Source organism: Bombus fervidus, chromosome 2, assembly GCF_041682495.2.
Source record: "Bombus fervidus isolate BK054 chromosome 2, iyBomFerv1, whole genome shotgun sequence".
Lineage (NCBI taxonomy): Eukaryota > Metazoa > Arthropoda > Insecta > Hymenoptera > Apidae > Bombus > Bombus fervidus.
In genome coordinates, this window is record NC_091518.1 from 4,199,912 (window position 1) to 4,214,886 (window position 14,975).

The window sequence follows — 14,975 nt, forward strand, 5'->3', positions numbered from 1 at the left end:
TTATAGTGGTCGTCTGATCGCGTGGTATCACTGTGAAAATGTATATAATAAAATGGTGAAAGATTATGGGTGTTAAATACTGAAAAAGAAGGGAGCTAGTTAAATTTGATCTGCGATCAATCGTCGATGGAATATTAATTACTGGTGTCTTTCTCGGTAGCAATGACCCATTTACGATAACTGTGAAAATACGTTCGCCAATGTGGAAATGAATCAAAATCGCGTCATGTATGGCGACTCACGGAAACTATACGATAGACACACGCAGTTTGCCCCGCACGGGCTCTGCATTCTGTCGGACTAATGATCAATGGCTTTATTTGAGAAGCGATATACAAATAAAGTGCTACTAGATGATACAGAGAAGTTGACGAGCGTCATTGAAAATGCAAGAACAATCGACGGACACACGGTACGGCGCACGCCTAATGCGTATATTTTGACATTTACTCGATAAAAGGTGAAGTTTATACACATCGGCCTGTTCACTCCAATCTTGTGTCGCTAAATTAACGACGGTCATTATTGTTTGTTACGTAGACGTTCTCGATGGTTCTTTTGCTTTAAACATCAAATATTTCTTTTGATGTATTTATTTCTCTATAAATTAAATTAATGTGGTAAAACAAATATTTTTTATTTATAATGTGTCGAGGAGAATGATATATTTTATGGTGTACGATAATGTATATAGATACTTAGTGTTCATTACATATAAAAAGCATATCTGAAATATTATGATAAATTAGTTTTTTGGCATATATATAAAAAGCAATTTTAGAAATTAAAATACTATTGATCAATCTTGAGTAAATAAAGTTGTCTTCTTATTTGATCTTGGGATTAAATGTAAGTTTTTCACATTCTTATAAATATTTTTGAATTATCAATTATCATAATATTAATTAGACCCATGGTTGTGTACTTATTTTAAGAGACTTATAACCTTAAATGTACAAACTTGTTGTCATCTTCAATTATTGTTTATTGGTTGCATATATACAATGGCTTGCAAAATTAGTTGTACACTTACATTATAGTGTTATGTTTATTTAGGAATATGTGATTAGAACACAAAGAGGTCCACTTCCAGAGAAATCTTGGAGAGTTAGTAGACGCTACAATGACTTCGTACAACTTAATGCAACTTTATCAATATCAGGTATTGACCTGGCACTTCCTCCAAAGAAAATTATTGGTAATATGGAACCAGACTTCATAGCTCAACGTCAACTAGCCCTACAGGTTAGTCTTGTTATAAAAGAATTATTATTATTAAATATCTTTTTATTATTATTATTTTTTATCTGTTTTTAGAATTACCTAAACAATATACTAATGAATCCTATATTGGCATCCTCACTCCCCATGAAAAAATTCTTAGATCCAGATAATTACACAGCACCATTACATGGTATGATTTAATTATAATAATAAATGTAGTTAAAAATAAGTTGTACATATGTACAAATAAAAAGCAGATATAGGGAATATTTTATTTAAGTATTAAAATAAGTCCAATAGTATTATAAATTATGAATTTATTGTGTATAGTATATTTCATAAGTAATTTCCAAATTCAGAAATAGCTCTGCAACAGGTGTCACTAGCTTTACGTAGTGATGCAAATTTCGAAGTTTGTAAGGCCATTCCTGATATGGGATGGCGGTTGAGGAAGCATTATTATACTGTAAAAAATCGTCAAAATCCCAAGCAAGAGTTACTGCTTGCATGGGTAGAATTTGGTCCAGACAAACACCTGCAAGATAAAGATATGCAAGGAGTTTTCAAAAGTTTAGGGACGTTGAAGCATAATTATATAGAACCAATCGTTTATCAACATGTAACGGAAAATGGAGCGTTAATGATAAGAAATTTTTATCCAACGGGTACATTACGTGACATTTTGTGTGTAACTAAACCCAAACAACCGTTTATAAAGAAATACGGAAACCCAAAACAAACCAAATCGTTAACAGTGCCTGAAATTGCTATGTATGGTTACCAGGTTAGAAAATGAATACTTTATATCAAGATCATGGAAGAATAAGTTTTATACCTAAATATATTTTATTTTTTTTGTTCTAGATTTTGGAAGCTTTAGGATTTCTTCACGAAAAGGGCCTACCATATGGACATTTACATACAGGAAATATTCTTTTGACTCAGAGATGTGCGAAATTGCTGGATCTAGAAAATGGTCTGTTAGGCTTACCAGCATTTTATCGGCCTTATGTTGTGCAAAGGCGTAAACTTCACGCTACGGTACATCCTACATTTCGAAAAATGTCATATAAATATATTAATATAATAAATATTTATGTATCTTTTCTTTTAATAGACTCAAGTAGATGTTTATTCGTTTGGACATGTATTATATGAAATGGCATTTGGACGACCACTGTTAGAAGCAACGTGTTCTGAGTTACCTTATTGTGAAGCAACCTTAAAAAGTCTGCTGGAAGTGATACTCGCACCAGAAGCTCTAAAACAAGATTTACCAACGGTATCGCATTTATTAGAGCATCCATTCTTCGAGTCAGCAAGACATGCTGTATTAGCTGTTGGCTCCATGGAACGACCACACTTCAAATTAAGTAGTCATTTAAAGGAGGCTCTGCAGCAAGCAGTGAACAAAGCAGAACAAAGATTAAAAGACGAGCAGAAAGTAGCAAGACATCAAAAGAGACTTGTCAAAGTTCAGGAAATGATGAGCTCGGAAGAAGAGATGAAAAAGCGAAAACAAAAACTAGTAAATATTTTAATATATCTAAATACCACATTAAACTGTTCCTCCAAAGTAAAAAAATTCATATATTTGTTTTTCTAGAAGAAAGAACAGAAATTGGCCCAAGAACAACGTTCTGCAAATCAGTTAAGTGCGAATGGAATGAAACACGTAAACGGCAAGAGCCCAGAGCGCTCGGATAGTCCTACAAGTACTTCTACAGCAACCAGCGTTGGAACTTTAACACCGCCATCGCTGCGTAAGTTGCAGATCATCTTTTTCAATAACATTCATTAACAATTAACATTAATCGATCTTCCTCATTTTTACGTTAGCTGGGCACAAAAGTTGATGGCGCATACTACGCTTATTTCTCTCACGTAGGTCATACGATCATACAAACACTAATTGCTCACATTCATGTATTTTTTCTTTTAATTATCGCTTGAATACATCTTGAATGAAATATATGTACTTCTTTTTTGAATTTATGTATCATAGGTTGTATTTAATTTTGATAACTGGTATTGGGTGTAGTACATGTATTTGAATGCTAATGATATAATTGATAAAAATTAAATGTAGTCTAATGATATGTATCCAAGTGATGTTGTAACCTTTATATAAAGTTACAATTTATTTAACTAAAGGTTCTGTAGATGCGCCGCAAAGTGATGGAGTTCCTGCTAAGAGTACTGTACCACCACCTCCGATGCCACCACCTGTTGATACAAGTAATGTTTCAAAGTTGACCAATGAACGAGCTGCTCTGCTAGGAAGTATTTGTAATTTCAATAAAACTAGTCTTCGTAAAGTTGCCAATGAATATCATTGAGGTGATAGAGTTAGATAATTGAAAGAAGATAGTGCTGAGTGATCATACTGATTCAGAAATAAAGAAGAAATTGTATGACAGTAATCTATACCAAAAGGATGCTATTTTTTTCATCAAATTGCGAAGATATTTATAATTTTATTTCGATCGCGATACTTGTGAGATCTGTATACGTACATATATATATTTCAATTCTGTAGAATCTTAATATATATATTTCATAGAAATAGATAGTTGCAAATCGTATATTTACAAGTAATCATGTATAAAATAATTCTATTCATGTATTTTAGCAGCATGAATTATTGCTAGAATTGTGCAATATTTAAATATTATTTGTTCTTACTTTTTATTCTTTAAACATCGTCCAAAAATGGATTCGAAATTGTAAAAGATTAATTAAAATAAGAAATATCCTTTAAAAAAGAATGTTTTTTTATATGATATATTTGTATCTATGAATGAAAATTAATTTTCCCTTTAATTATATTTAAAACTATTAAAGAAAAACTTATTAATATTATTCATAAAATAATCTATATTTTAACTAGAAATGAAGTATATTTGCTTCGATCTAAGTCTCGCGATCGAATCTTATCTAATATCTTACTTGTTCGACTCTAAGAAAATTAAAACGATAATTGATAAGACGAGAGTGATAGTATCTACATGTACCACATAAACTTTATCTCGTTAGTGTTATATACCGTTCTGTCTATTTCAAGTTTATGATATGTGTAACGTAATTAATGTACAGATACCATTCGTCTTGTAAAAGTGAGTATTGTGTGTTGCTTTACTTGTGTCGCTCGTAGAATCGAAATCACGTTTGTTTCTACGGAGAGAGAGAAAATGTGCCAAGACCCGATCTTTCCATTGAACAAATAGTAATGTCGTAATGGTGAATGTCGGCGTAATATATATTTCTATATGTCGCGGAAAAATAAGAATATATGTACAAGATCTGTCTGTGAATATCATAACGAAGCGATGTAATATAGGTAGTCACAATTTTTCATATGTAATATCAATCTTAAATGTAATTTGTTGAATTATCTTAAATCTATATGTTGAATTATAAATACTATTCTTCATAGAGTAATATAAATATTCGTTTTATCTATAACTATAGAAAACAAATCGAAACAGATACTATATTTATTAAAGAAGATAATGTAAGTTATATAATTTGGAGATCTTCATACGTACTAATAAATATATTAGTAAATCGAATTATCATTTGTTTGCGAGGAATATTTACTTAATAACTATCATGTAATAGTTGTCACGATATTCTATATAATTCTTCTTAAACAATATAGTCTAGTGCGAAAAGTAATTTATTAAAACGAAACAATGACGTAAAAAATTATCACACTACATTTTGAATAATACTTGCATTTAATATAACAGATCGCAGAAAATAGTTTTCCTCTTGAAGATATTTTACTACTTACAGTGAAAATTTAATAAATACAAAATATGCATATCTCCGCAGTATTTTTATCATTCGAAGTGTCTTTAATATAAATACTGTATATTCTTACAATATCAAAAATATACGTGTGTACATATAGCTATCTAAATATACGATAGATTGTAAGGATTACAATTTCATTTTGTTTGTGTTCAAGGGTTAAGCGTTTCAAAGTTCAACAAATTCAACAAAAGTTGAGTTTTGAATCAAATCTATCTTAATCTCTGTTGTTTCGTCAAAATCATTTTTTTTTTTTTTTTTTCTATTTTGTCAATATAATTATATTCAAATTATGTGGAATCATACAAAAGTTTCCTGATATATGCAAAATAAGTTCGGTGAACCATACAAAGATTGTGTCACGCTTATGTTGTCGTATCATAAATTATGAGGCTCAGTGATATTAAAAAAGTTGTCGCATGAAGGGAAAACCGATAACATGTAGTACAGTGACACAGTTTCAATGTTATGTTTCACGAGCTTTCGTAATTTGCGATTATGTTAAAGTTTTTTCTATAAACAGCGGCTGCGAGTTTTTACGTAATATATTACGACAATTGCTTCCTACCGTGTACGTACGAACATATATACATTGTTATGCATGCGATGATGTAACCGCGATACGTATATGGCATTCTTAAGTCAACACGACTCCTATTTAAATTAAAATCTCTCGAAAGGTATAAATGGCATAATGTTCTCTTTTTCCACTTTTTTCTTTGTCACAAAAATAGAAAAAAAGAAAGAAGAATAGAAAATAAATCACTACTGCCCCAATATATGCATTACATTACATGATTGCATATATGTTACTAATATTTCGCCCACAGGTGAACATCCTTAGTTAAAAATCGAGCATGGGTATCGTTTATTGTCACGTTAAAATTAAAGTATTATTGTTTTTGGCAAATTAAAGCTAATCGGGGTGACAATAAGGATGTCCCCCGTTTAAACATCATGACTTTTTATGAAGCTCTTCTGTAATTGTTTTTAATCTGAAAAAGAAAGAAGATTAGTTATTAAAGATATAAAGATTATTATTACTACCATAAATATAAAATATTATTATGATTTAAAATGACACTTTACTTTATTAGTTCTTCCTGAATACGATCCGTAATCGCTTTCCTCGCTTCCACTTCACTTGCTTTCGATGTACGCAATTGTTCTAGTAACTGGGTAAAATCTATTGGCTCACCGTAATTCAAGGTGACCTTTTTACGAATTTTCAATCTGTACGGCGGCTCATTTGGAAGAACTTCGTCCATACCAAGGTGATAGATTGGTATCACCAGTGGCGTAACTGGCGATTCCAATATTAATCTTCCAACACCCCACTTTAATCTACAACACGTCAGTGGAACATTAAATTTTCTAAAATCATATTTTTGTCATTCTGTGATAACTAAGTAAGAAAAAAAAAAAAAAAAAGACGATGAAGAAGAATAAAATAAAATATGGAATAAAGAGTAGAAAAAGATAATCGCAAACCTCATGTTGTCTTTAAACATGTTTACTTTTCCTTCGGGGAAGACGTGAACCCAATCACCGGCTGCCAATTTTTCGATGCAGAAATCTATAGCTTCTTGATACACGCCGCCACCTCTAATCACAGGAATGCATTTGCCCAGCATAAAGAAGTACGAATGCCAGGTCTTTGTGAAACAAATGTCGTGGGCCGCGAGCGACCACCTCATCTTACGTCGATTCATCAGACTCTTGAGGCCCAGGGTCGCTAAATGAGTTCAGAGATTTTTCTGTCTTAAATTTTTTCATTCGATCGCTTATCGATGGTCATTCTGAGGAAGAAAAGATTATATATGTTTCAGGAAGAGGGGAATGCGCGTAATGTGTGAGGTTATGCATGCATATGTGGTATGTATGTGGATCTAAATAATTGGTGTTTAACAAAACAACAGAGGGGGTTGTTGACATAATGGACATAGATAGAATGCAGATGTTTATGCAAATTTATATTTTTTCGAATACCACAAAAAAAAAAAAAATAAAACTTAAGCAAAGACTCATCTCATCCACCTAATATCATAATCAATACTATACTTTGAACATTTTCTATGATTTACTGTAGTATTTGTATTCTGTGTACTTTACACTTAAATTTTCTATAGATACATAAACATCCGCACTCTAGAAACAAATAAAATGTAGATATGAAATTTTTCATAGATATAGCGTATTGTTATTATCGTCATTTAAATTATTCAGTCAAACTGGAAATCTATTTTATCTATTTTATAACAGTATGAATAAATAAAACGATTTAGAACTCACAGGCTGTGCACAATGCTTGAATGTTATTATTCATGTAAAATCGAAATGGTTGTTCAAGGTTATTAGAAAAAAAGTTGCATGTGCGTATTCCGCCATATTGTTTTTCATACGCAGAAAAGAAATACTTTTGTTGTAAAAAAAGTAACTGTCATTTAATTCACATGAAAAATGTAAGAGAGTAAATTATCCATTTCATTTTATTCACTGTTTCATCAGTAAAGTATACTTTGAATAGATAACAAAAGGAAAAATACATGCCATTCAACTACTGTTTGGTTGTCTCGATAACAATTTGCCAATCGATATTTGGAGTAAAATATTTGCTAATAAAGCACAAACATGGAGATAAGAAATAATATCGATAAAATATTGTTGTATGTTCAACACAGATAACGATCGGTACAATGCGAAGGGATGCAATTGTTGAATCATATTCGAGAGACTTACCCCATATGCCAGGGTCATCGAAACAACTGTGATGATTCGACACCGTAATGAGCGGGACATTTTCCGGTCTTTTGTCTAACGCACGATTGATGATGTATTTGTTGTATACCGTCGTTCTGTTCAGCCATTCTTAAACAGCAAAAACGAAAAAGAAAAAACTCTTTGATAAATTCATTCGTATAACAGGAGGAGAGATTATAAGGGTGTATTTAACTGAGAATTTGTATATTTCCCATGTATAACTGATGAGTAAGGGGAAAAGACGAGGACTGTCCATTTTTTCGTGATTTTCCATTTTATGGCACATTTTATTTGAAAACTGAGACTGAGAGACAAGAACTGTCTAATCACAATGATTATACTTAAATGTGCTCATAAGATAATGTTAAGAATTTGGTGTACTGATTAAAAACAAGGAATAGCCACTCTGTATTGGAATTAAACAGGGATAAAAATAATTAATATCTTATTTATCATTATTTTTTACGAGGTCTAAGTAAGATTTAAGTTTCATTTTGTGAGTAATGCAGGTAAATTCGTTGAATGTTATTCCTTTTTTAGTGGACTAAAATATTAAAACTTAATTTTCTCAATAAAGCCATTTTGTGATATTCCTCGTTCCCCCCACCCCCTAATTTTCAACTACATATATATACATAGGAGTTGTGAGACACACTTCATCTGGACTTTGCATAGAATTGGTTTTATTTAAGCGTATGCTCAATGAACCGGTGATCTTTCGCTCGCAAATCACTGCCAATGCTAAAATTTTTAAGTAAAGCCGCTACTCATGCTTCGCTGACACGTAAATAATTATTCTTTTCATCGAAACCTTAGAACCATGTCGCTACTGCGATTCTTATGAAAACTGATTACACAATGAAATTGGATGAGGTGATCCCTGTGAAAGTAATTCATATTACTGCCTTGAAAATTAAAAAATGAATGATAAAAAATTGTTCACAGCAAAAAATGAGAAAGGTTATCTGAACGACACTTTAATATTTCGAAAATATTTTATATCTTTTCTTTTGTATGGTAACTGTCACTTTTCGAAGAAGTTCAATTACCTCCACACAAGGTCATTCAAGGTTATACTCATGTACTAAATCGATCTCTGATTGTATATTTCGATAATAGCGTGAAAGTGAAAGATTTGCATATGTATTATAAAAAATGAAGATGAAAGATATATATAGTCTAATTCACATTCTCGATGTTTTTGTGAGTTAATGAATCTAACATTATAGTAATAGTTCTTGAACACACCGACAGATGGCCTCTGTACAAAACTCCATGTTCAAAAATTAATCATGCATTATTATGTTTAAATTCTATATACTAGTGACATTCCATACACATTTAGCATTTAAAAGCAATCATTTCAACTACCTAACAAGAATCACTTAACATTTAAGAAGCATACAAGTTTTAGCATTACGGACGTCATAATGAATGAAAGAGAAGCTCTGGCTATGTAAAATTGCTGTGTAAAATTATGACTATCAACGTGAATAAATTACTAAAACGAATAGAAACAGAGTGGAAAAGAAAGGGAAGAATTAAACAGAGAGAGAGAGAGAGAGAGAGAGAGAGAAAGTGTGTGTGTATGTGAAAGTGTGAGTGAGTGAGTGAGTAAGAGTAAGAGAGTAAGAGAGAGAGAGAGAGAGAGAGAGAGAGAGAGAGAGAAAGAAAGAGAGGTAGGATCATGATCGTGTATGGTGCGTTACGCGTCCAACCAATTGAGTAATGCGCTTAATTTCCGAAGTTTATTGTAACGTAGCTAAGTCAACATCAAGCCGAGTTCATTGTAAATCAGTGGTACTCACTGAAAGGCCAGCGAGAGCCAATGACTGATTTCCTGTGCCCTTTGTCGGGCGGTAACGCGTATCTGACCCTCCCTGAAATTAGAAACGCCAAATCTTCGCAAAACAAATAAAAGTAGCGCGTTATATACAGGTTCGTCATTTCCGGAATTACATACAACAATCCAAAATCCAAGTAGTTCTTAAAACCCAATTGCAGTTAAATGAATACGATCTTTGATTAAATGCATGCGTAATCACATATATGTGAGTTATTAATTTAGTATTAATGTACTATTTATTTAGAACTAATGTTAGTGGCATATTAAACAACAATAGAAGAAAGAAAGATTTTGTAAGTATGTTTAAGGTTAAACGATGGCTGCCATTTCTGTATAATAGTAATAATAATAGTTAAATGTAAAGTTTTGGCGACTTCATGAAAATTAAACATGCGTGTCCAATTCTATAACAATGAAGTGTGTATAAGATAATTAAAAATACCTGTGCACGCAAGATTTTGTACCTGTATTTTCTTATTCTATTTTTTTTTTTTTTTTTGCATGATCTTCTTGCAAATCTATCCATATATATGTATGGATATTAGTCTTTTTATATTCATATTTGTATTTATAATATGTGTTCTAAATTAAAAAATTAAAGAAGACAGTTTTAAATTAAATGTTAAATTTAATTACAATCGTTGATGCAAAATTTATTTCAACTGTAAGTATACGTAGAAGGTGAACTCTAGGACAAACTTTCTCATCACGGTCGTTTTTATGATAATATTGTGTTACGAAATTTAACAATACGTTATGTTCGAAATGGACCGATAACGATTATTTGATAAAATGACAATTTATGTATCAATCTTTTAAATTAATAAATTGTATTACTGTATTCTATAAAGAAGCTGTAACTGTAGTACATGTCGCGTATTTGTTATTCAACAATTGAAAATTAAAAATAGTTTTTAAAAATTTTACTACGATTACGAAAATAAATTATACACGCAATCTATGTTTGATAAAGTTCTCATACTCATTCTATGATTATCATAGTGATTAAAGAAAATGAATCTAATTATTTATGACTTATTATATAAATCAGTAACGTTTCTTAATATCACGCTGAAACATCTCGGGCATTTTTTTATAAACGCTTTAACCTTTTATCAGTAAATATACTTATCTAAATATTTTTTATTTTTTTGCATGAATTATAGCAATAAACTGTAGATTACCCTACTTATACTACGAGTCGATATAATAAAATGGTCAAATTTGTAATACATCGAGAATTATATCGATATATAAATGTAAAGTAAGACAGTTGTTAACGAATTAATATATCGATATACAAAAATAAATAGTACTAACTTATAGTTAACAAACCGGCTTGCATGGTCACTCACCTATTATGATTTTAGAAAAAATTCCTACTGCTACAAAGGTTATACTACTCGCGATGTTCCAGAGGCTACCCGTATTTCGAAGTTTCGGTATGATCCATTTAATATCGTATACCATTGCACTATTTCTCTGTTGCTAGATTGAAAGAAAAATTAGGAATGTGGCACTTCTCCGGACGACTGGGAAGCGCCTTCCCCGCGAGAAATCGTCTACTCTTTCGTAACTCGCGACAACCATCTTCGTGCCAACTTCACGCCATATTTCTTGATGACCATCACGTGGTTGACCGAACGTGGCCGTACATACCCGAATGTTGCCGATTATTTCAGTATTTAATTTAAAATTAAACGCGCCTCAAACACTTGTTCTCACCTCGGGTAACAACGTGTAAATGTATCCCGTTATTGAGTCCGGTTGTAATTAAATATTCTTTTAGTTGTTCTTACAGGATATTGAGTTATTTCTTTTAGCGACAGAAAATACTCTTACAGTTGCGTGCATAGTTATTTTTATTTCCATTGAGGATACTTCTTTTATTTTAAACTATCTACAGACAATGCGAGGTAGATTCACGAGATTGTTCCGTACTATTTACATATACATAGCAGAAGCTACGAGGCACCTTTGATTTCACCAAAAGGACGACAATTGATGTCGGCTCACTTCGAGATAGCCTTGCGGATCTGCCCCATATTGTCTGTACATAGCTTGAATGCAAACATACAGCCGAGGACAAAAATAAGTGGACAAGTAGTGGAGATAGGTATCAATTAAATTTTATTAAATACGGCTTGTTAACACAAACCTGAATATATTAATTTCCATTGTTTCCTAAATAATCTATGTATTATAAAGCATATTTATAGTAAATATAACTTAAATTTACAACACTATTACTAGTTCAATTAACTTTATTGTCATCTGTATCCACTACCTACACTCTTACTTTTATTTCCTACTTTAGGTAACATTTAAAATACAAATTTTAAAATACGTTATAAATCATTATAATGTATATATTTTAATATGATAAATGTAAACAAATATTGATGCAATATTAAAAATCATAAAAGGTATAAAAATGAAAAAATATATTTACGAAATGGTCAAGGTCAATGATAAATAATTTCACTTAATCTTATAACTGTCGCTAAAGATATTTTTAATTGTGTATATTGTACTTTTAAGAATTGAAATAAATTTTGGAATATATTTGAAGTATTGTAGGTTTGGAGTGTTTGAATTAAATTTATGTTATGTTTGGGAAAACAAGATTGGCAAATAATCAAATTATAATACAAATTCATTTGATACTTACAGGAAATAATAGACCACGAAGAGCTACGTTTCATCTCTTATCTAACCTCAACTAATCGAAAATTTTCATGGAGATGATAACAAAAAGATCAGTTATCGTTTCTCAGTTCTTCGATAGTGGTAAATAAATTTATAGTTGCATTATCTTAAACGGTGGTAACGCGGTCTCGTTAGCGCGACTTGAAAATTGCGAAGGATACATTATAATAATCATGGCACGCTCGTACGCGGCGTAATAGTAAAATGCCTGGTGAGATCTTAGATAACCATTCACTGGACGAACGGATGTACAATAAGACACAGCTGTCTACGAAGTTGTGCCTCTGGCGGTGACGCTGCACTTGCAATGTCAGTTGAACACCTATCAGAAGCTGCAGCGAGGAAAGAAACGTGCTGGACGGTTATGAAGGGGGCAAGGTGGCGGAGGAGGTGGCGTACACACGACGATCGAGTACATACATTAGGAGCTTCGGGTTAAGTTCATGCGCGGAGGAAGAAAGGACGTAGCACACGGGAGCATCGAAAGAGGTGAAAAAGAAGGCAAAGATACAATGATGCGAAGCAAAGTCGCAGACCGCGGGGAGGGATGAGAGGAGAATGTCCGGTGGCATGTGGGGAGTGGGGGTCTAACGCGAGCGGAGAAGCAACCAGTCGAAGGGGGCTCACGAGTGGGGGAAAAGGGCCTCATCTCAACAGCCAGTACGATTCGAGTCTCTCAACTGCGTGTTGCCGTGCCATCGTACATACGAGGTACCTTTGCCAATTTACAACTGTGGAGAGGATATCTTGAAGCACCATACTGAGGCGAGTCGTGTACCATTCGAGAATTGACCGCAAAGTGTCCTCTTCGTGACGTATATATTTTCCTTCTAATTCACTCGGCCTCGAAGAAAACCACATTGTATGTAAGTTTCCCGGGGTGGAATAGTACAAAGCTATGTATACGAATCATTTGGTCAATGTAAGAATGCGATCAACACCAAAGATAAATTAGGACCGAAGTGTTTTTATTTATCTTTATTTATCTCTGTAACCTTGAGATGACAGTTCCGGCGGTGGTGCTAGCGCTGCAATGCGCAGGCTTCTCGATCGTTGAACCGCGAAACGGTTACCAAATACGTCCGCGAAGTGATGATGTCCACCCTCTGTGAAACACGAGAGACTCGATAGTGACGTGATACTAGTAGAGTAGAGAAAGAAGGGGGAGGGACAAAAAATAAAATAAAACGATATCGAAAGAAAAGGCTAAGAGTATCGGCGGAAGGTACAGAGTGAAAGATAGAGGTAGAAAGAGTGGAACAGAGCGAGAGCGAAGAGAGCGAGCCGAGCGTTCGGCTTGACTCGAGTGCAGTGTACGGTGATGCCGCGAGGATGCCACCTTCGTCGGTCCTCTCGACACGATATAGGAAGGCGCGACGGTACCCCGTGATCTGCCGGGGCCCCACGATTCGACTGTGCCACGACATTGCGCTATTACTCGCGCAGTGCGGTGCAAGTGCAAGTGCAGGTGCAACTGTGAAGTGGTGCCAGTTCAACGACGACGAGAACGTACAAGCGGGATACTACGCGGCGCAAGAAGTCCGGCGATGCGGCAAGTCAGGAATCCTCCTTGTATCCGGTGATTCGCGAGTGACGCTCTCGAAGACAGATCGGTTAGCGTTCGCGTGTTCGCGCATGTGTGTCGCTAGGTGTTACGCAGAAAAGATCGTTCTTTGTTCGAAAACGAGCAACAAAACCGGCGTACGAATTACATCTATAGGAGGAACAGTGAATTCGTATTACGACTGCGAATTCCCATCAGGATCGAGTAGTTCGAGCTATCCCGAGCATCGTAGTTTCAGCATATTGGCTGCAGCAGAGAGAAAGCAACAGGTATGTGTATATAGATATGTGTATACGTTCCGTATTCTCGGTGGTTGCACGTTATACGGTCGCGTTGCCTGTTCGTTCGCGCACGAACGTGCGCATGCTCTTGATCGAAGATCTCGCTGTGCACAAACCAATATACAGACTGGGCACTGGTGACTCTGTGTGTATGTGTCTTTCATCGCGGAAGAACTCCAGTTCAACCGAGTGAGGCGAGGTCGTCTTCTTGCATCTGTACTCCCTTGCATACGAGTTTTGCTACTTCTGTATTTCCATACCTATGAATAAGATGACCATGCGAAACAGACGTGCATACGACCGTGCAGATTCGCATAAAACTTCCTTTCAGTTAATTCCATGCGTTTGCCGTGTATAAAGGATTCATACGATGTCGTATACGGTTAAGTTATTTTGTTTGATTTGTCATTTTGTCCAAAATATAACGATAGAAGTTTGGTTCGTTGACAAGACGATGCTGACGATAATTGACCGCCATACTCCTTTGTCGTATGAATTTTACGAAACTGAGTCACTTTGATCGTTCCGCGACTCTTCGAAAACCCCTCGTTAACCAATATTTATGCCCTCGTTCGTCTGTCCCCTTTTTGCGTTTCGGGAACTAACTGAATTCCCCCTTGATATTTCAACATCGAGTTAATGGTAAATAAGCTCGTAAAATCCACCAACAGAGTGGCACATCGATTTCGATTACGATTTTTACCAAAGATTCAATTAAAATTATCGACACTTTTATTAGGCGATGTCAAAAGTTTTCATGCAGAAACTGTAACGC

The 14,975-nt window shown here is 34.0% G+C and overlaps 3 protein-coding genes across 9 annotated transcripts in view; 2 read left to right on the forward strand and 1 right to left on the reverse strand.

Annotated features, from left to right (window-relative positions):
- Positions 1 to 5,727, forward strand: LOC139998279 (PX domain-containing protein kinase-like protein). Of its 5 annotated transcripts, none has more exons than XM_072022724.1 (9): positions 2 to 412; positions 1,057 to 1,245; positions 1,318 to 1,414; positions 1,584 to 2,008; positions 2,089 to 2,265; positions 2,342 to 2,752; positions 2,831 to 2,987; positions 3,064 to 3,108; positions 3,379 to 3,545. In XM_072022724.1, exons 1-8 carry the CDS (start codon positions 311 to 313, stop codon positions 3,078 to 3,080), a joined length of 1,575 nt encoding a protein of 524 aa, XP_071878825.1. In that variant the 5' UTR covers positions 2 to 310; the 3' UTR covers positions 3,081 to 3,108; positions 3,379 to 3,545. The 5 variants fall into 5 exon arrangements, with proteins under 5 accessions (XP_071878824.1, XP_071878825.1, XP_071878827.1 ...); XM_072022726.1 differs by having other exon boundaries at positions 3,388 to 3,545; XM_072022723.1 differs by lacking the exon at positions 3,064 to 3,108 and having other exon boundaries at positions 1 to 412; positions 3,388 to 5,727.
- On the reverse strand, positions 4,988 to 11,273 carry Taz (tafazzin, phospholipid-lysophospholipid transacylase). 2 transcript variants are annotated; one of them, XM_072022732.1, is made up of 6 exons: positions 11,002 to 11,273; positions 9,609 to 9,680; positions 7,780 to 7,908; positions 6,532 to 6,775; positions 6,130 to 6,384; positions 4,988 to 6,035 (listed from the first exon to the last, which is right to left on the reverse strand). In XM_072022732.1, exons 1-6 carry the CDS (start codon positions 11,114 to 11,116, stop codon positions 5,996 to 5,998), a joined length of 855 nt encoding a protein of 284 aa, XP_071878833.1. In that variant the 5' UTR covers positions 11,117 to 11,273; the 3' UTR covers positions 4,988 to 5,995. The 2 variants fall into 2 exon arrangements, with proteins under 2 accessions (XP_071878833.1, XP_071878834.1); XM_072022733.1 differs by lacking the exon at positions 9,609 to 9,680 and having other exon boundaries at positions 11,002 to 11,271.
- A 1,330-nt stretch (positions 11,274 to 12,603) lies between these two features.
- The window catches only part of LOC139998275 (uncharacterized), a 116,327-nt gene continuing 113,955 nt past the window's right edge, over positions 12,604 to 14,975 (forward strand). Inside the window, exon 1 of one of the 2 annotated variants that reach the window (XM_072022712.1) lies at positions 12,604 to 14,188. The gene's annotated coding sequence lies outside the window, so the exon portion shown is untranslated. The remainder of the gene's footprint in view (positions 14,189 to 14,975) is intronic. The other variant, XM_072022711.1, reaches the window with a different exon arrangement.